We start from the raw sequence: 20,472 nt of genomic DNA on the forward strand, positions 1-20,472 counted from the left end.
GTTGGTCGAAGCAGCCAAAAAAAAATTGATTATCATTGTCTAAATCAATATATTATTGAAAATAACTCTTTGATGTTTTGCAACAGTTCATTCTACAAATCATATACTTTGAAAACTTGCTTGATTTATTGTTGTTAATGAGGTATGTACGTTTTGCAAAAGTGTTGTTGTTTCAGGCCTTTTTACATCATAACTCAAGAACCACAGGACGTACAAAAATATATCTGTGATATTTGAGTTCTTTTACAAACTCGCTTATGATATGATCAATGCAAGATGCTGTGAACTACCAAATCGCAACAGTTTAAATAGTTGCTAACCTTAATATGATACATGTATATTTTTCTTTATCATTGTAATGGTAGGTTACTACTGGGAGACACTGCACCAGCTTTGTCAAATGATCCAGAGAGTCTACCTTGTATTCTACACAGGCTGGGCCAAGAAGATAAGAAGAGCGACATTCCTCCTGGATGGACGGTAAATTACTTAAAATTATCTTTTGTTTTTGTCCTTTGATGTTTTGGATGAGCTTGTTCAAGTCTGCATATAGATATGTAATCTATAGATGAGTTGACTTCTGACGTCATTGCCTGGTAGTATGTGCGCGCATCATCACAACTTCCATTGATTTTCGCCTGGCAGTATGCTCGCGCATCATATTTTGTTCAGAGCCTGTGCTTTTAAAACTACCGCCACAACACAATAAGGCTATTGAACAGTGGTTGTATGCCATTCACTTAAGCATAGCAATATACCAGTCCCTCGCCTTTGTTGATAAACATTGAGGTCAACTCATACAGGGTGAGTCAAAAAAAGTGCAATAGAGAAAAGAATCCATTTTTACTTAAGAACCAAGTTGAACTTTTTAGGTTTGAAAACATTTTATATATGGTATATCCATCAGTGACCTTGTGTGAAAGAATTAAGGAATTAGCATTTTGTTTTTATGACACATTTTATAGCGCTACCCAATTTTAATGTTTGTCCAAGAGACATCTAAAATTTGAATGTCAGCCCACTCTGTGTAAGGTAGATTTGGAACAACTGCCGTTTTCCTTAACCTTATTGGCATTAAAATAAAATGGAGGACCCAAAGCGTTATTGCCCTTGGTCTTGTTTAAGGAGAAGAAACATTATTTGTTGTTATTTTCATTTTACCTTGTTTATTCTCTATCAAAAACATACAAATTTGCAGGCAGATTTTTTAAATTGCAATATGAAATGCGGGGAAATTGAAATGGAGTGAATTACAAAATATCCAGTAAGTTGGACATATTGGGATTTAAAAAACTGGAGTTGGAGTCGAATGAGGTATGAAGGACTTAAAGTAATGTTAGAAAGTTTGTTTGAACAGAAAAAAGAGAAATTAAAATAATGCAAAAATTAACCTTATGTAAGTTAAAGTCAGTTTCAGAGCTGGTACATTTACCGCACACTGTGTGCTCTCATTCAAAATACATGGTACCTCGTGGACAAATAACGGAATTGGGTATCGCAACAAAGGGACTCATCAAAATTAAACGGTAGTTGCGATTCACTTCATATTTTCACAGAAGGTGGCTATTAGCATTTATAGAATCTTTCAATATTGGGAAAGTTCGATTTGGTTCTTACATAAATATCGATTCTTCACTCTATTGCAGTTTTTTGACTCACCTTGTATATAGCTTTGACTGTGCCAATACTTAGTTTTCTTTGGCATTTGGTTGGCTGATACATAAGGCATAGCATTTTTTCCATTTCGTTTTAGAATCAGCTGATATCAAAATGGCAAAATGATGCCATGTTAATTACCTTACAACTGATGACTCACTTATAGTGGAAATTTCAATTGAATGAACGCAATAGCGTGACAATTTCTTGCGTACACTGCATGATATACGCCAGCGTGTGTGACTGTGTGTGAGTAACACGGAAGTGAATCCAACCGTACCAACATACTCCTGATTGGTTATTATTGTATCCAAGGTTGTGCGTTTGCGTTGTATCCAAGGTCGAGTTTTAGTTTGAAATACGCGATATATGATCACGCTTGGATCAAGTACAGCTGTTGAGAACTGTGTTCATTCAATTGAAATTCCTACTATATTACTTTCCCAATCATGCGGGATATCAAATGTAATAAATAACTTGAGGCTCTTATAAGTCATACAAACGTACCTTGGAGGTATCTTAAAATAAAAGATTGTCCATTTCTTTTTCCTTGACAGACCAAGTACAGTGTAGACCCAGGATTTATGAAGCCAGGGGAAGGTCGTCTATTTGCGAAGCATCTGTTCCAGCAAACCTTACACATAGATGTCTGGGATGGAGACTCCTTACTACTCATTGGCTCTTGTAGTGTAGAACTCAAGGTAAAATCACAACTAAGGGGGAAAATAATAGCTTTTTCAACAGGAGTTATAAAGTGGTAAACACTAGTGTGCCTTGTTTTTTAATGAAATTGCACATGTGATAACTATAAACCTGTATTTTATGATAGCAGGGGCCACTGAGCCAATGGGCAAAATTTGCTGGCCTGCCACTAAAATGACTTCACTGCGACAAATGTGTGTGAATTTTTGTGCTAAAATGGGTCAAAATTGGGCCGATTGTGGCCTAAAACCAGGCCAAAGGAAGATGCTCATTACAACCTTTGGTAATTTTGTCCCGGTATTTTGAGCCAGAGGGGCTATTTGCCCCCACCCCTTTGTGAATAACAAGTTTATGCACATACATGGAGAGAATAATCTATTTATTTCCCTGGTGTTGTGTCTATTTGGAATTTCTTCTACCCAAAGCAAATTGTTTTGAATATATACTATATTGCTGAGCACACCGAGTGATTGGTTTTTAGCCAATGAGGAAGAGCACTTTTAGTTGCATTATGTAAAGTGTACTACATCATTGGTTAAATAGCAATTGCTCATCGCTCATCGATGGACTATATTTCCGCTTTATTCCCCTGCTGTATAATCTTTAATCTCCTCAGTTGCAAATGAAGTTAAAAGCTGTGATTTAAATACCACATGAGAGGAAAGGAATATTCTTAAATTATTTAATTGTATTTACAGATAATGATTAGGCCTAATTGTAAGTGATTTCATACTTTCTCTCCTCAGCACTTACTAAGAGGAGGTAGATCAGCTGTACAAGTTACTCATGAATTGGATATCATTACCACAGAATACTCAGATGACTCATCTGCTATGACTGGAGATCTGGTAAGCAGATTCTCTACTTTATACTGAATAATTTGTATTCAAATATACTACTCATGAATTAGATATCGTTACCACGGGTACACCCTGTCAGTCCAAAACACTGTCAATCCAAAACACTGTCAATCCAAACCCTGTCAGTCCGATAATCTAACCCCACATCATCATGAATGTTGGCAACGCGTAACACGCTCATTGAGGTGCGCATATGTATCGTGTTGTATGCGTAGACTCAGTGCGGAATACTCGCACGCGCTAGCAGTATGCGCAACAAAAGATGTGAAGTTGTAAACAAGTTTCTTTCATTTTAGAAAAAGGGGAGTTTTTATGGTGGTAACTTAATTTTTGCTTTAAAAAACAGTTTACAGTTATTAAAATAATATTTAACTGACTAAGTTATAAATAATATTTAACTGACTAAGTAGTGGTTACCGGCGCAGCCGGCATCCACTACTCAAAATATTGGACCTGCCTGTTGTCTATCACACGGTAGAGGATAGGCAAAATAAATAATGAATAAATGCACATGATCATTAACAGGAAAAAGTGTTATTTCTTTCACTCACAGATGCGGAGTGGTAGTGTGCGTCCTGTGGGAGTGACTCCCATACTTAAAGGTCGTCTTCATCTGAGACTAGCAAACATAGGGCACTCAGCAGAAGCCAAAGTACTCAAGGCTGGAACCTTACCAATTCATCCCTCAAAAGTAGTTGTACATGAAGATGGGAGTGGTGCCTTCCTCGGAGGAAGCTTAAATCTGGCTGCAAGGCAAACAGGTATGCATTTTTGCGAACAAGGAAACTGATTTAAAATTCAAAATTAGGATTTGTATATATATTATAAGTATGTAATTATGCCAAATTTGCACAAAGTGAATCTTTTTCAGTTGCAGTAGAAGAGAGGGGTACTGTTTGTGGTCTTATTAGATTGAAAAACAAAATTTCTTTGACAAGTAAGTCAAGACAAACAGGTCATGAACTGAACTTCCTGTAAAAGTTGTTAAGTATAATAAAACTTTAATTGCCATGAAGATAAAAATGAGAACAAAATTGGGAGGATTTGAGCATGCAACTTATAGCAGAATTGCATGTGACAAAAGTAACTGGTTTATCTTCTGAAATCATGTTGCACAGTTTCTGTTTGGGTCCTCATCTGATGTTGGTGTTGTTTCAACTGATTTTTTTATTTTTTTGATCTTCACAGGTTTAGGTCTTGCAAACCTTAGACAGAAGCGCAGCTATCTAGCCTCGCACATGTCAGAAACAGACAGGGAACTAGCCACAGCCTTACTTTCGAAACAAGAGAGGGCGGTATTACAGGAAGCAAACCGTGAAGGGGACTCAAAACGACAGCGCAAGCTTGCACGCATGCAGGCTGTGCGGCAAGCTAAGACGCAAGGTGGAGAGAACGGTCTCGGGCAAAGTCTGTTGGTGAGTCGAGCTTTGTCTTGAGAAGCCTTTTTATTGATCATTGTAGTACTATGTAGTGTGTCTCGTCTCAAGTTGAGAGTAACGCCATGTTGGGTTTCGCAGTGGCAGATTCGAATCAGTGCGTTTATGTGGTTGGCCGCAACAGTTGCGTCAACAGTATTCGGACAAATGGCCCTTCAACGCATACATATACGCTCCATGGGGTTAGGTTAGCGTGCCTGATTCAAAAATGCCACTCCGAAATTCAACATGGCGTTACTTTCAGCTTGAGATGATAGACAGCCTATATAGTAGGTGAGGTGACAAAAATTTAATCCTGTCACTACTGCCTTTCTTACAGTGCCTCTAATTGGTTGATTTCATGATATAATCATTTGAGTAACCAATCCAAATGGAGCTTTTAGATTTCTTAGCATTTACAAGCATTATCCCCTTCAGCTGTACTAGGTATTCTTATAAAGCTAATCCCTGTCAACCCTACTGACTATTCTATTCTTACCATATCTCTGATTGGCTCAATACATGATATAACCCTCTTTCCAACCAATCAAAATAGTTCTTAGAGGCTGATAATTCAGCCAGTGGATTATGTGCCAAGTGTGTGTTTCAAGCTCTTACCAGCATATAAGAGGAAGCATTTTGCTAACACAACTAACAAAAGTTAATTCTTGACCATTTGCAGGTAAAGAAAGAAGAAAAATTGCAAAGAACAAGAGACTTGAAGACCATCGAGATATACCGCGAGAGGACCAAGAAAGATGGTATTCTAAATATGCTGCAATCTGTCATAACTACTGAGCATACAGTTCATCCAAGCTTTGGTCATGCAGAATTCTTTGAGTTTGTACTCAAAAATCCATACAACATTCAGCATACTATATCCATTCAATGGGAGGACCCTGACCTCAGGTATGTATGTGATTCTTGGGTTCATTGATATAGGGCTTGCGGGTTTTTTTATGCCCAAGGCAGGGCTGACACTACAAACCATAATCGACCTAACAAGGAAAAATCGACGTAACTTAAATCCCCCACAACAATGAGGAATTATCTCTGCAATCTTTTATGTTTTTAGGCATTATTAGGCACTGTTAGGACGACCCACTTCAATTTAGGGCGGTATACAAAGCTGTTTTACCCAATCTTACGTCGCGAGTTAGGATGGCACCCAATTTTTTTGGGTGCAAAACCGCCATGCGTTTTGCAAAACATCAGCTTGGTAGCATGTCAGCACTAGAAAGCCACGGGTATCAGCCAAACACAAATCCTACAATCGATAGATAGGAACCACTTCCGAGCCAGCTCAAGTGCGTGCTATACAAGAGATTTTGTTGTTGATCATGATCGCTTGAGCTCCACTACACTGTTTGTTCCAATTTAGGCATAGTATTTCTGCCGTGGAGTCGGTTATCCCAGCATTAAAAATAATATATGAACCGTGAATATAAGTTTCTTCTCAGTCTGTTTGCTTAATTTTTCCATGCGTGTATTAAAACTAGTAATAATTAACTTACTTAAAAAATTGTAGGTTAAACCATGTGGTTAAAAATGGACCATTTGTTTTTAGAAATGACCGAAGCGAAGATGACAAAAAATGTAGCATGAGAAAAATATATTAAAACAAAAACAAAAATACAGATTTAGGAGTGATCCTGGGGAAGTGACCAGTCAAATACGTAGGCCTATAATTATTTAGGTCTGCAATTATTTAAACAATATTATAAATGTACGTTTAAAATTCATCAAATTCGAAATCACGATTTTTTTTTATGATAATATGAATTTCAAATAAATAAACTAGTCAATATTAGCTTGCGCTGTTTGCAATAAATCTTGATATCGAACTCACCATGCTCAATATTGTTGACCGCATTAATAATCCTAGGTTGATTTGTCGTTCGTATGCTCATCTCGATATTTTCCGAGTTTTTATTTCATTTACGTTTGGCCTTTTGTGGCCTAGAAGACCCACATAATAACGTAGTCCTATAACTCGAAGGTATTTCCACAAAAGCATGCATCTGAATAGGTGATCAGAACATCAAAGTTCAGAATTCAGATGATGGTCCAGTCATAGATACTGGAGCATCACCCAGGGCGGCGGTTCACATATTTATATCGATGATAATAGTTTTTATATTTTCCTTCCATGATCAAATAATTTCAATCATGAATTTCAATTGTTGTCATATTTTATTTCCAATTTTAATACAGATTCCAGCAAACATTTTAGTCACTATGTTAGTCATCAACTCGATCAATCCTCTCCAATCATTAATTATTATGATCATCTTTCAAGCGTGCCTGGATGTATGCAGTATAAAAGATCCCGTCAGCTCCCGTCGTCCGCGGTGGTTTTGCGAGTTGTCCTCCAACTCCAAGTTCCAACGCAAACATCGTCCAAGTTCCAGGAAAATAAATATTCTTCAATCTGATCTTTGGTCCGATGGATAGTCCGCATAAAATGTTTGTTCTAAAAACGTAAACACCATGATTTCCAGATTGAAGCCCTGCCCATGTCACGTCTGATGTCTCTTGTTCGGGCGCGACCGTGAGAAAGGAGTGTCAACATACCCACTTGACCTGATGATGCCTACGATGTCCTCATCCCAACGGCGTAGTTCAATAAACTATATTTTACAATCATAGTGCAAAATTTGACCTCAAGTTGCAAGGTATGAGTTTTTGTACCCACGTTTTCAGAGGTCATTCAATGAATATACAAATTTATTGGGGTTAAAGAACTGTGCCCTGATTAGATGAGCATGTTATGGATCCTAGCGCCAGCTAGATGTTTATCGATTTTTGGGTGTGATGGGGGTGTGTATCATGATCATCCAATCACAGGTCCAATTTCTCAAGAGATGTATACCAAACTAAAAATAGATCTTTGGAAGTACGGACAATAACAATGGGAAAAAAATAAATCTTTGGCAATTGGCCAAACACCTGTCCATTTGAAGTTTGGAAGGGGTCGTTTCGTGCAGTGCAGATTTGTTCAGCTTTTAAATTCAAAGTCAATCAAGTCTTCAAGTTAATTAAAGTTTGTAAATTTAATTCACTGTGGTCTTTGAGTTCGATGCTCGAATTTGAAATAAAATTTGAGTGTAGGGGGTGTGTTGTAGGTCATTATGGTCTTTGAGTCCGATATTCGAATTTGAAATAAATTTGGAGTGCGTGGGGTGGGGTGTAGGTCACTATGGTCTTTGAGTTCGATGTTCGAATTTGAAATAAAAATTTAGTTTAGGGGGTGTGGTGGGGTGGGTGTAGGTCACTATGGTCTTTGAGTTCGATATTCGAATTTGAAATAAAATTTGGGGGTGGGGTGGGGTGTAGGTCACTATGGTCTTTGAGTTTTTGATACTCAAATTTGAAATAAAATTTGAGTGTGGTGGGGTGGGGTGTAGATCATTATGGTCTTTGAGTCAGATGATCGAATTTGAAATAAAATTTGGGTGTGGTGGGGTGGGGTGTAGGTCACTATGGTCTTTGAGTTTGATACTCGAATTTGAAATACAATTTGAGTGTAGGGGGTGTGGTGGGGTGGGGTATAATTAAAATGTCAATTCCTGTTTGGAAAAGTTGTTTGTTTGAAATTGTTTGAAATAACTTTTAATCATTGTTGTTTGTGTATATGCAAACAAGCCCCCCCCCCCCCAAAAAAAAATCTCAAATTCTATAATTTGAGATTAAGATTTTCCTTAAAGTGGATTTTCCTTAAAGTGGAGAGTATCTAATAAAACTTTGATCAATATGATGAGTCCAAACAGTGATGAGTCCATAGCTTAAATCGGAGCTGTCCATGCTGGGATTTCCCGTGTTTTAAAAGGAGCACCGGTATAAGATTGAGCTATGGTGCTTTTACCTGGGCTTATACCTTGTAAGTAGGAGCGGGGTGTGTTGGGGGAGTGTTCGTCATAAATCTAAAGTGTAGAATTCGCGTACTTTTTATCTATGCCGTGCAACGGGGCATATATATATTGTATTTGTTGTGTTTAGTCTTCGGCTTCTCCTCCTCCTTCTCAAGACCAGTCCTTTGCCCTCCTCTAGCTTAAGAACTAAAGTAGCCTTGGGGCCCATACTTGGTACAATGATGGCCCATGACCCCTAGAACCCCCCCTCCGTAAAACCGCCCCAATTTCTGAAATGTTCCACTTTTGCCGTAATTGTGTGTAAAATTAGTTAATCCCCACCCCACCCCCCTATTCACTTTGACCCAATGCGCCCCCAAAAAAAAAAACAATTCCTGGTGCCGGCACACACTATATCCTACACCAGACTCGTGTACACACCCCAACCCATCCACATCGACTCAGTTTCATGTGCATGAGCGCTAAAGTTAAAAATCTAGATTTTGCGCTCAATTTTAAGTTATGATTTAGGGCATTTTAAGTTAGCGTTAGGGATGAGCTTAGGGTTACACCAAATGGTTTGATTGGGTCTAACAATTGTGGTAAAAAGAAGGGGAGGGGAGTGACAAAGGTGATGACGACGACAAATTTTTCTAAAATCTGGACACATTTTTTTTCTCAAATCGGGATCCATGTTTGATTTTCTACCTAAAAAAACCAGCTTATTTGTACTGAGCCCCTGAAATGACATGGAAGGAAAAAAAAATCTTGGGGTACGACTACGGTGACTCGGAGTCGGGGTTCGACTTAATAACTCAGGGGCTGAGATTGTACCTGTTGGTCTGAGGTACCACCTTGGACCCTGAGCTACCACCTCGCATCCCAAGCTACCACCCGCACCCCAAGCTACCATCTCGGACTTCGAGCTGCCACCCCGCACCCCAAGCTACCATCCCGCACTTTTGAGCTACCACCTCGCTTTTGAGCTACCACCTCGCACACCCCAAGCAACCACCTCGCACTTTTAAGCTTCCATCTCGGACTTGAGCTGCCATCTCACACCCGAGCTATCACCCCTCACCCCGAGCTACCATCCCGCACCCCGAGCTATCACCCCGCAGCCCTAGCTACCATCTCGGGACCCCGAGCTACCATCTTGGACCCCGAGCTTCCATCTCGGACTTCGAGCTGCCACCTCGCAACCTGAGCTATCACCCGAGCTACCATCCAGCGCCCGAGCTACCATCTCGGACTTGAGCTACCATCTTGGACCCCGAGCTTCCATCTCGGACTTCGAGCTGCCATCTCGCACCCCGAGCTATCACCCCTCACCCCGAGCTGCCATCTACCATCCCGAGCACCCCGAGCTATCACCCCGCACCCCTAGCTACCATCTCGGGACCCCGAGCTACCATCTTGGACCCCGAGCTTCCATCTCGGACCGTCGAGCTGCCATCTCGCAACCTGAGCTAGCTATCACCCCTCACCCGAGCTACCATCCGCTTTTGAGCTATCACCCCTCACCCCTCACCCCGAGCTACCATCTCGGGCCCCCGAGCTACCATCTTGGACCCCGAGCTTCCATCTCGGACTTGAGCTGCCATCTCGCACTTTTGAGCTATCACCCTGCACCCCGAGCTACCATCTCGGGACCCCGAGCTACCATCTTGGACCCCGAGCTTCCATCTCGGACTTGAGCTGCCATCTCGCACTTTTTGAGCTATCACCCTCACCCCTCACTACCATCACCCACCCCGAGCTATCACCCGCACCCCTAGCTACCATCTCGGGACCCCGAGCTACCATCTTGGACCCCGAGCTTCCATCTCGGACTTCGAGCTGCCATCTCGCAACCTGAGCTAGCTATCACCCCTCACCCCGAGCTGCCACCCCGCACCCCAAGCTGCCACCCCTTTTAAGCTACCATCCCCACTTTTAAGCTACCATCCGCTTTTGAGCTACCACCTCGCTTTTGAGCTACCACCTCGCACACCCCAAGCAACCACTCGCACTTTTGAGCTTCCATCTCGGACTTGAGCTGCCATCTCACACCCGAGCTATCACCCCTCACCCCGAGCTACCATCCGCTTTTGAGCTATCACCCCGCACCCCTAGCTACCATCTCGGGACCCCGAGCTACCATCTTGGACCCGAGCTTCCATCTCGGACCGTCGAGCTGCCATCTCGCAACCTGAGCTAGCTATCACCCCTCACCCCGAGCTACCATCCCGCACCCCGAGCTATCACCCCTCACCCCGAGCTACCACTGATCCCTTTTGAGCTATCACCCCGCACTTTCGAGCTACCATCTCGGGACCCCGAGCTACCATCTTGGACCCCGAGCTTCCATCTCGGACCGTCGAGCTGCCATCTCGCAACCTGAGCTAGCTATCACCCCTCACCCCGAGCTACCATCCCGCACCCCGAGCTATCACCCCTCACCCTGAGCTACCACTGATCCGCACTTTTGAGCTATCACCCCCACCCGAGCTACCATCTCGGGACCCCGAGCTACCATCTTGGACCCCGAGCTTCCATCTCGGACTTGAGCTGCCATCTCGCACTTTTGAGCTATCACCCTGCACCCCGAGCTACCATCTCGGGACCCCGAGCTACCATCTTGGACCCCGAGCTTCCATCTCGGACTTCGAGCTGCCATCTCGCACCCCGAGCAACCACCTCGGACTTTGAGCTGCCATCTCCCCGAGATGCCATCTCACATCCCCCGAGCTGCCATCTTGCACCCCGAGCTGCCATCTCGGACACTCAGCTACCACCCCACACCCCGAGCTACCACCACCTCGCACCCAAGCTACCATCCCGCACCCTGACCTACCACCTCGCACCCTGAGCTACCACCTCGCACCCGAGCAATCAACTCAGTCACACCCGAGCTACCATCTCGGACTTGAGCTGTCCGCACCCCAGATAGTTTTTCCCCTTCATGTTACTTTGGGAGCTCCATATATTTGACAGTTTTTGACCACATTTTCTCAAATTGGGACCCATGTTTAGGGATTTTTTTTTGGAAGAGTACCAACTCCCTCGGTCTAAAACCAACTAACTTGTTTCCAATCCCATGGCAACGGTTGATGTTATCTTTGGAATCATGTTGCCAGTAAAACATCAACAGTTGAAGAAGTAAAACATGATGAGCCCCTTCCCCCCTCCATCTAAACCAGAGAAGATGAGCATCTCCTCTGGTCTAAACCAACCTGAGACTATAATAGGTATAATAGTCTCAGAAACCAACTATATTGCTTCCAATGCAAAGATAAAAAAAAGTTTTGCTTCTAACCCATGGCAACGGTTGAATGTTATTTTTGGAACGTTGACAACACATAACATATGCATGGAGTTGTAACCATGGTGACCACGTGGTTTTAACTGGGCGGCGTGTCCTTTGTGGTCCCTTTGTGGTCGACTTCTGGCACGTTCAAAACAAGGATGTAGTTCAAACCAACCAATCACAAATGATGTGGGCCGGGATGTGGGAAGGACACCTGGTGATCATTTTATGAATGGGGCAACATATGTTTATTATAATTAGATGTCTTGATCCATGCATGAGTAATCTTGAACATGATGGGAAACAGAAGCTTGGGTCTTTTGAACTTGGAAGATACGTACCTGGAATAAATCAGAAAGGAATAAAAATCGGCAAAAAATACAGCGATGGATTATCAAGGAAATACAAAATCGTGGACAATTTAGAATCTTGCTGATCAAAAATGACAGAAGGAAATAATGTATTGTAATGATCGAATTATTATTACTATTATTATTTGTCAATTAATCATTTTGTTTTGAGATGAAAAAAGTGAAACATTCATCAGTTTTTTTAGTTTTTTCCATTTTTGTTGGCAACATTGTTTTTGCCAAGTAGAAAAAACCCTCAGTTTTTATTAATTGCAATTATTATACAGCAACTATTTATAAAACCAAGTGTAAATTGTTTGTAAACACGTTATAAAACGGACGGTACATGCACATAATTACACATGCTCATCATCGGGTCAAGTGGGTACGTTGACGCCACTCAAGACTTTCTCACGGTACTTCCATGATTTCATTTGGAGATGAACAGGAAGCAGCATGATGTTTTAAAATAATATTTTAATGTGGACTACTGGACTATCCATATCCTAGAGCGTTTATATCAGATTGAAGAAAATTATATTTCTTTGAACTTCATGCTTGGGTTGGACGACGAACTCGCCAGACCACTGACAACGCGACCGGTCTTTCCTGACATTGGTACCCGGCCTTGCCGGTAGGCCTAAGTTGCTTTGTTAGGCCAACCTTCGAAGTTCGAGGCACGAGAATGATGGATATAGTTTACATGAAGCGGCGGCAGAAAGTTAATTGATGACGGTATTTGCTGGAAATTGTATCAAAATGGAGAAATAACCCGGGAGAATTAAATGCCGTGCCGACAATTTATAGCATTTGATCATGGAATATATCTACCTGGCTTTTTTGTTTTTGTTTGAACCGCACCGGATCCGGATGAAGCAGTTAACAACAATGTTTAACCAGTACTGTAGTGTAGGTATCCAATTGACCCGGCATCCTCAGGCCATCATCTATCTGTAAATTGTGATGTGCTGATCCTGATCCAATATACTTGCATTGCGTAGAATACTTTACGAGAAAAACATTATTTTGGGACATTTGCTTGGAAGTGCTAGGCCACAAAAGGTCTGAAGTAAAACGAAATGAAAACCTGATGTCATGAGCATACATATCGTAGGCGAAAAAATCCCGCGATGCGGATATGCGATAATGCATCTCAACGGCCCGGTCAATGGACAAAACTTTCCCGATTTTTCATGCGTTTACTCAAGAATTTTTTGAGGTAGGAACTTATAATATATTATAATTTATAAGGCCGTATAAAATTAATGTTTTGGTTCTCGTCCAGAGGATTTTCATGAATTGATGAGGGAGGGAGGTGTTTTTTTTTTTTGTTTTTTTTTTCAATGTTTTATTTTTTTTTCTGTATTGTTTTTTTTTTTTTTTTTTTTTTTTTTTTTTTCTTATTTTTTTTTTTTTTTTTTTTTCAAATGTGAGATTCTGAGGATAAACCCCTAGAGTACCACAAAAGACTTGGAAGTGATGCTTGTTCTCTAATAAACTTATTCATATGTATGAAGATTTCATAAATCATTCCAAAGTCTAAAAAATTGAAAAATCTAAAAAAAAAAAAATCTGACAAATCCCAGAAATTGAGGAGGGAGGGGCGAGAACCAAAATATTAATTTTACACGGCCTTATGTCTTGAGATGTTTCTTACAAACACTCTTTATCGGACTCTCTCTCTCTCTCCCCTCGCTCAAATCTTTGTAAACAAACATAAACATAATAAGTGACACGGAGAGTTTGCGGTACATTTTACTTTGTCTTTTCCTGCAGATCTGTTTGCTTGATTTAAAAGATAATTAAGCTGTTTCATTTCATGAACCGTCAATATAATCGGGTTTCATTGATTTTTTAAAATTGAAAATACTAAGAGTAGCGGGAAGAGTAGGCATGAACGTCGACAAAATCCCCTGTAGTTTTAACAATAAACATGCACATTTTAATATTTTACAACTTGTTAAGATCGCAGCATTGATTATCCAGCTGAAAAATAAAATGGTAAATGGATGAATATCACGACATAACAAAAAATATTGGGAGCTGAGACCATAATACTATGGTCTCAGATTGGGAGTAGGCTTTTCTTATTAAATCATAATTATTGTTTAGGCCTACATCAAATCATGTGCGCGATGTGCATGATATTGAACCACGTTCCAGAGATAACCATTTTTCGGCTGAACTAACTTTCATATAAATTGGAACTTGATTAAAAAAACTTTTTTAACTTATTTTTCTCCACGCTGACGGTTCCTTTCTGTGATGTAATAAAAACTAACGGTCAACTATTCGATCGATCACCATAAAAATAAAACATGATATAAAGTGCTATACATTTCCACTTCTTAACAAAGGCTGCTTTGTCATCGTGGTAGCCCTAACAGAGTTTGTATTATACACTAATTGAGATTGACATTTCAATGGTAAGTGCCCGGATATAAAGTGGTTCACGATGGCTTTATTGGTTTACTCGATACTTGATGGGCATGGAGACATTGGTATTGATTTTGCTTTGGGTGGCAGTTTTGGGCGGTCTATCGACCTTTCATGTCCCTAAAATCTCCCTAAATTCTCCCTAAATTCTTTTGTCAACTTAGGCTAATTCCTCATTCATTGATGTTGATAATCTTAGGACGATTTTTCCTTGTTAGGTCGATTTTGGTTTGTAGTGTGAGGGTTTAAACAATTCATACCTTTTCATTTGGTGCAGTAACAACAAATAAGATTAAAAATGTGGTTTTCTTACTTTTTGCCATCTTGTGATTGTCACGTTAAGCAGCCGGGCGTAAACACTGTTTAGAACCGGGTCTCAACAGACCACGAGTTGTTATATCAGTGGTATGTATTGAACAACGTCTAATCGCATTTTACAGGTTGTCATGCTTTGCCATGTTATTTGTCAACAACTGCATGTTGTGGTGGAATTTAACAGAGGGAGGATACATTTGAATATATAGTGATCTAATGTCACATGATTTGGGCTATGTCTAATGTGTGTATATAATGAGCTGAGCTTTGGGGCTATCAAGAACTACTGGCCTAGGTTCTTTAAAAAAATTTGCACTTTTCGCATTCCAAGTAGCTACCGTGAAAATAACAACGCATAAATATAATCTGTTTGTGGATAGGTCAATGTAATGAAGTTTAGAATTGCAAATTTAAAAACAAGAGAAAGAAACAGTTCCAAATTGGCAAAGCGTGAAAAATTAATCGCGCCAAAAATTTCCACTTTTACAGTGCTCTCTCTGACTGCATCGTTTTCACCTAGGCCACTTCACTACATGCAGTACACGTGGAAGTTTTGCCATTGCTGGTGCTTCTATTTGTTTGAGTGCAATCTTGGGTGCAATCTTGGCACCATTTTTGAACAAAATTAAATGAGGATTGCTTATTTTGCAATTGGTGTCTTGGGTATTTTTTGGCAGATTTGTACTCAAATTTTGTGATAAAACATAAATCACAATTTCAAATGTGCTATGCTCCTGTATCAGTGTGACAATCCAACAAAAAACAAAGCTGCAGTGATTTATAGTGTGCTGCTTAGGGACGCACCATTAGACTTCAAGGGTGGGGTTAGGAAGTTTTCAAAAAAATAACTTCCCCACTACATGAGCAAAAATAAAGCAACTTTCCACACCAACACTAAAAAAAAAAAAGAAGAACTTCCCACCTAACTTTGGCTGCAAATTTTTTTTTGCCCCAACCCCAACTTTCTAACCCCCCTTGAAGTCTAATGGTGCATCCCTTACAGGCATAAACCTACAAGCCTACGCACACTGTACAATAGAGCCAAAAGTGTTTTGTTTCCTAAAAGGTAGATTCCGTTTTGTGAAATGCGATACCAGTTTCCGACAGTTTTCAAATTGCAGAATTCCACCCTCATCATAGGCAGACCAATATTGTTAGCATGAATTTGGAGTGTTTAAGGCAAAGCAAAGCTATAATTACATTGATCAGTCTGACAAAGTCTTCTCCAAGAAGTTATGAAATAAACTGGTTTTCCACCAAAACACTGAATTCAGTTTTCGTTACCGGTAAAACGGAAACTTTTGGCTCTACTGTACATGATTTCACTGACCTTTGAGGCCCAAGACACACCATATCAATCAATTAGCAACAAACATGGACTTGTAGCTCCAGAAATGCATATGTGCAATGGGCTATTCCAGTTGAAATCCATACACCCCTATAAAAAAAACATGATCTAATCTCCCACACAGGGAGTGTGAATTTCAATTGGGATTACCTGATTAGGTGACTCCATTTGAAATCTACACCCCCTGTGTGGGAGATTAAGGTCATGTCTTTCATAGGGGGTGTATGGATTTCAACTGGAATAGCCCAATATTTGTGTTAACTTTACATTGCAGTGGTAAAGACATTAAAGTAACTATCGGGTTCGCCGTCGGACAAGTTTAGAACTGTCAAGCTTTTGTTAGGAGTAGCTCTGACTTCTTCAGGACAAAGTATCTAAGAATGAGACATGTGGACTGCCCCTTGCCCACTGATGGCTCTGAAAGAGCCATTCACTAAAGACGCCTATCTGCTATCTTAACTTGTCCGACGGCGAACCCGATAAGAACCCGCTAATAGAGACCGTCAGCCTTTCGCCATCTTGTGGGTACAAATGATACGCGTGTTCATGCGCCAGACACTGCGCCCAGGGCGCAGCTTGCCACGCAGCTGTTTTAACGCATCGACGCAGTGATTTTGCTGTTCACGCATGGAGATCGAACGACCATCGCAGCGTGTACCCACAAGATGGCGGCATATGACGGCCTCTATTGTTATGATTTCCGTCGTAAAAGCCTATCCCACAATTTACATTAAAGTAATTTCATTAAAACAACATTGTTCTCTCATCACAGTATTATCACAGAACCAAGAGAATGGCGTCATTTCAAGCAGCTATTCGAGACCTATACTCCGGTAGAAGAGAACATGTTTAATGTAGAGGATCAGACTCAAGTTACTGGCATGAGGATATTCCTGAGACCTAAAGAGAGTGTCAATGTGCCTTTCAAGTACCAGTGCTTTAAAGCTGACCAAAGTGTTCAGTCTCAGGTAATGAAATGTTGATTTATACAATGTATACCGTATATCCTCAAATAGTCTCCCCCGGATGCGTTTCATTTTCCAAAAGGGGGGAGTTTATTAGAAGTCATTTTCAGAACGATAATTCCCATTAAAATAGTTAGGTAAGCTTAAAAATCTCATGCTGAAATGACAAACTATGAACTTGGGAACAATGACTTCCGGTTCACTTCCAGGTTTACGATCATACTTTTGACAACTACCAAGATGCCATTTAGCGATTTTGTGTACACAATATACACAAGATAGCATGGAAATATCAGCATTTTTTAAACATCTTGGTTGAAAAAAAATGGTGGGGGCATCAAATTTAAGGGGCGACTGCTCGAGGATATACTGTATCTTGATTTACTGATTCGTACCATCATGAGCTAGCTTATAAACGTGTATATTATTAATTATAATATTCAGACAATATTTATTATTCGGACAAAAACGTGAGTGTTGTTGACTAGTTTTAAACTTTTCTTTGATATATTATTATACATCTGATGTATGATTTATATGATCTGTTGCTTTCATTTGATTGACTAATTTTCAGGGACCACATATAGCAAACAAACCCAACTTTAAGATTCAAGTTCCTCAACAAGACAAAGATGTAGACCTTGCTTTGCAGTCTAGAAATGTCAAGGTAAGCTTAATTAGATATGATCACATTTTTGACATGTGAGGGCAGGCTTCATTAAGCTTCAGTACAACTTCTTGTGACCCAAGATCATGTCTGTGTAATCCAATAGGAAAATGAAGAAATTTGGATTTTGACCATCAAAACCTCAATCAAACTTGTATTTTAGTATTTGTTATTTGAATAATAATTTGATACTATATCATGTAGTGATAACCACATTTCATGAAACATAAGCGCATTTTTGTAAAATGTCCCTCCATGATCAAAAAATTTAGTCATAAAATACATACATAAAGACATTGATAATTCTGGGACACCAAATTTGGGGTAATTCAGACGAGCATACATTGCTAAGAGGTTATCCACTTCACTCATGTGTGACTTCTAACAAAAGGCGCTGGTTCCTGTAGTATTCCTCAGAATTACCTGCATGACTTTGGCGGGCTATTTTGAATCGGTGATGGTTACTCATGCAGGTACTTCTTTTGAAAGTCCTAAACAAGGTATAGCAGTCGCTGATAGGATATGCAGCTTATAGAACATGGATAACCTCTATAGATAGTAGGTCTACATCCATGATTTTTTATGTTTTTTTCATTTTTTAAGTTAAATGATTATCTTTTCAATGAAAGCAATTTTAGATGAATTTATTAAATTTCAACATTTTATGAACAAGCCTAGCTTAATGTAGATGGTCTAATTTGTTTTGTAAGAAATTTACATTCTAAACTTACTATCAAATGTGATAGACTGAACACAATAAAGGTTGCTATGTAGAGCTGTTTGACAGCCTTAACCATCAATAATTACTGTATGCATTAGGCTATCACATTTAAAATCCACACTCCCCCTGTGGAAGATTTAGTCAAAGTCTTCCAAAGAGGGAGTAGGGGTTTCAAATAGAATAGACAATTGGGTGACTTCCATTTGAAATACTCACTCCAGTTGTGGAAGATACTGAATCATATACAGGGGGAGTATGGGTTTCAAAATCATTAACCCTAGCCGATTCCATTTGAAAAATGCGCCCCCTCAGTGAAAGACTTTTCTTAATTCTTCCACATGGGTATGGCAGATTTGAAATAGAAGAGCCCATTGGAGAGACAGGTTGGCGATGTGAAAATCACCTTGCACCTTTTTTTGAAGTGAAGGATTTTGACTGTCGTAATTTATTAAGCTTCAAATTTTCCAACTCAATATTTCTGATTGGCTCTTTCAAATGTAAATAAACACATCACATAAAATAATTACCCCTGTTCATTATGAGATAATAACTCAAAAATCTATGCATCAAAAATTGGTATAACAAAATGAAACCCATTGCACATGTTGATGCCTTATTTATCTTAATATCACAAAATTTGTTGCTATTGTGACCCTTTGAATTAAAAGGATGCAGGTTTAAAAGTTGCACATAGATCCATGCATTGAAAATATTGCTTTTGTTGCTAGCTATAGTGTGTCTTGTCTCAAGCTGAGAGTAGCGCCATGTTAAATATCACAGTGTGCCGTTTCAAATGGCGTAAGCTAACCTAATATAATCCTACGGGGAATATAGATGTACACATGTGTAGGAGGGCAATTTACTTGTATGCAAGTGATGCACTAGCGGAAACGCACTGATGGCACTCTCAACAGCTCTCAACTTGTGATGAGACAGACTATAGAGTGCATGGTCGTCACTGGTCATCGCAGGTCATCCTTGACCAGTCATGAAGAGAATTAATGGTACACTGACGTAAGTAGCTTTTAGTACAACTTGAATCTGCATCTTTTCTCATTTAAGGAGTCACCATGGCGACACATTTTGAGACATCCAGACAAATGACAAATGAGCTATCAAAATTTGCAGAATGAAAATGTGTTTAATTTTGCTATTTCAGTTTAATAATTTGATGTATAGATTTTCAATTATTATCTCGTAATAAGGGAGGGGTGTAATTACTTTTTGTGATATGTTTATTTGATAACTATCTTCAGGGTACACTTAAATTCAGTTTCCTTATTTTCATCTTACAGGTTCAGTTCAAGACACAAGACAGCAAACCCATAGCCATCTTATCCCTCAACATAGAGCCTCAACCACATGTTATAGACCAGACTTTCAGATTTCACCATCCAGAACAGTCATTTCTGAAGAAATCTGTGAGACTGCCTCCATTCCATTCCCTGCCAGGTGAGAGAGAAAATCTATTTGTGTAGATATAACATCATACAATATTCATTTTTCAGGGCTTACAGTTGCATGGCAAGTAATATGAGCATATGGTTGCACAGCAGTGCAGGCTTTGACTGACAGTCATGAGGTTGCGGGTTCGAGCCCAAGTGGACAGTGGTGCCAATGTGTTATGCGCTCAGGCAATACCAATCACCTGTGATGCCTCTATAAACGCAACAAGCCTGACCGCGTTTCCCTGTGCGCTACTAATAACACGCGTGCGATTCAGCCTCCCCTGTATCTCGCGCAAAACTTAAAAACAACTTTTCTGACCGAAGACATGACCACACTTTTTGATGATTTTCTTCAAAAGGAAGCATTTTTACATAAATCTGATGTCATCGTTGAATTTTTCAGGTCATTTCCATTCTAAATATGTATACTTTTATACACTTTAGATCAA

General features: G+C 40.0%; 1 protein-coding gene across 1 annotated transcript in view; it reads left to right on the forward strand.

Annotated features, from left to right (window-relative positions):
• Positions 1-20,472, forward strand: part of LOC140157778 (nephrocystin-4-like) — a 65,369-nt gene that overhangs the window by 22,910 nt on the left and 21,987 nt on the right. The window contains exons 16-24 of the mRNA XM_072181027.1: positions 366-480; positions 2,214-2,357; positions 3,105-3,206; positions 3,772-3,979; positions 4,407-4,633; positions 5,316-5,542; positions 16,995-17,190; positions 17,762-17,854; positions 19,871-20,027. Coding sequence (XP_072037128.1) covers positions 366-480; positions 2,214-2,357; positions 3,105-3,206; positions 3,772-3,979; positions 4,407-4,633; positions 5,316-5,542; positions 16,995-17,190; positions 17,762-17,854; positions 19,871-20,027 — 1,469 coding nt within the window. The remainder of the gene's footprint in view (positions 1-365; positions 481-2,213; positions 2,358-3,104; positions 3,207-3,771; positions 3,980-4,406; positions 4,634-5,315; positions 5,543-16,994; positions 17,191-17,761; positions 17,855-19,870; positions 20,028-20,472) is intronic.

This window comes from Amphiura filiformis, chromosome 7 (assembly GCF_039555335.1).
Source record: "Amphiura filiformis chromosome 7, Afil_fr2py, whole genome shotgun sequence".
NCBI lineage: Eukaryota > Metazoa > Echinodermata > Ophiuroidea > Amphilepidida > Amphiuridae > Amphiura > Amphiura filiformis.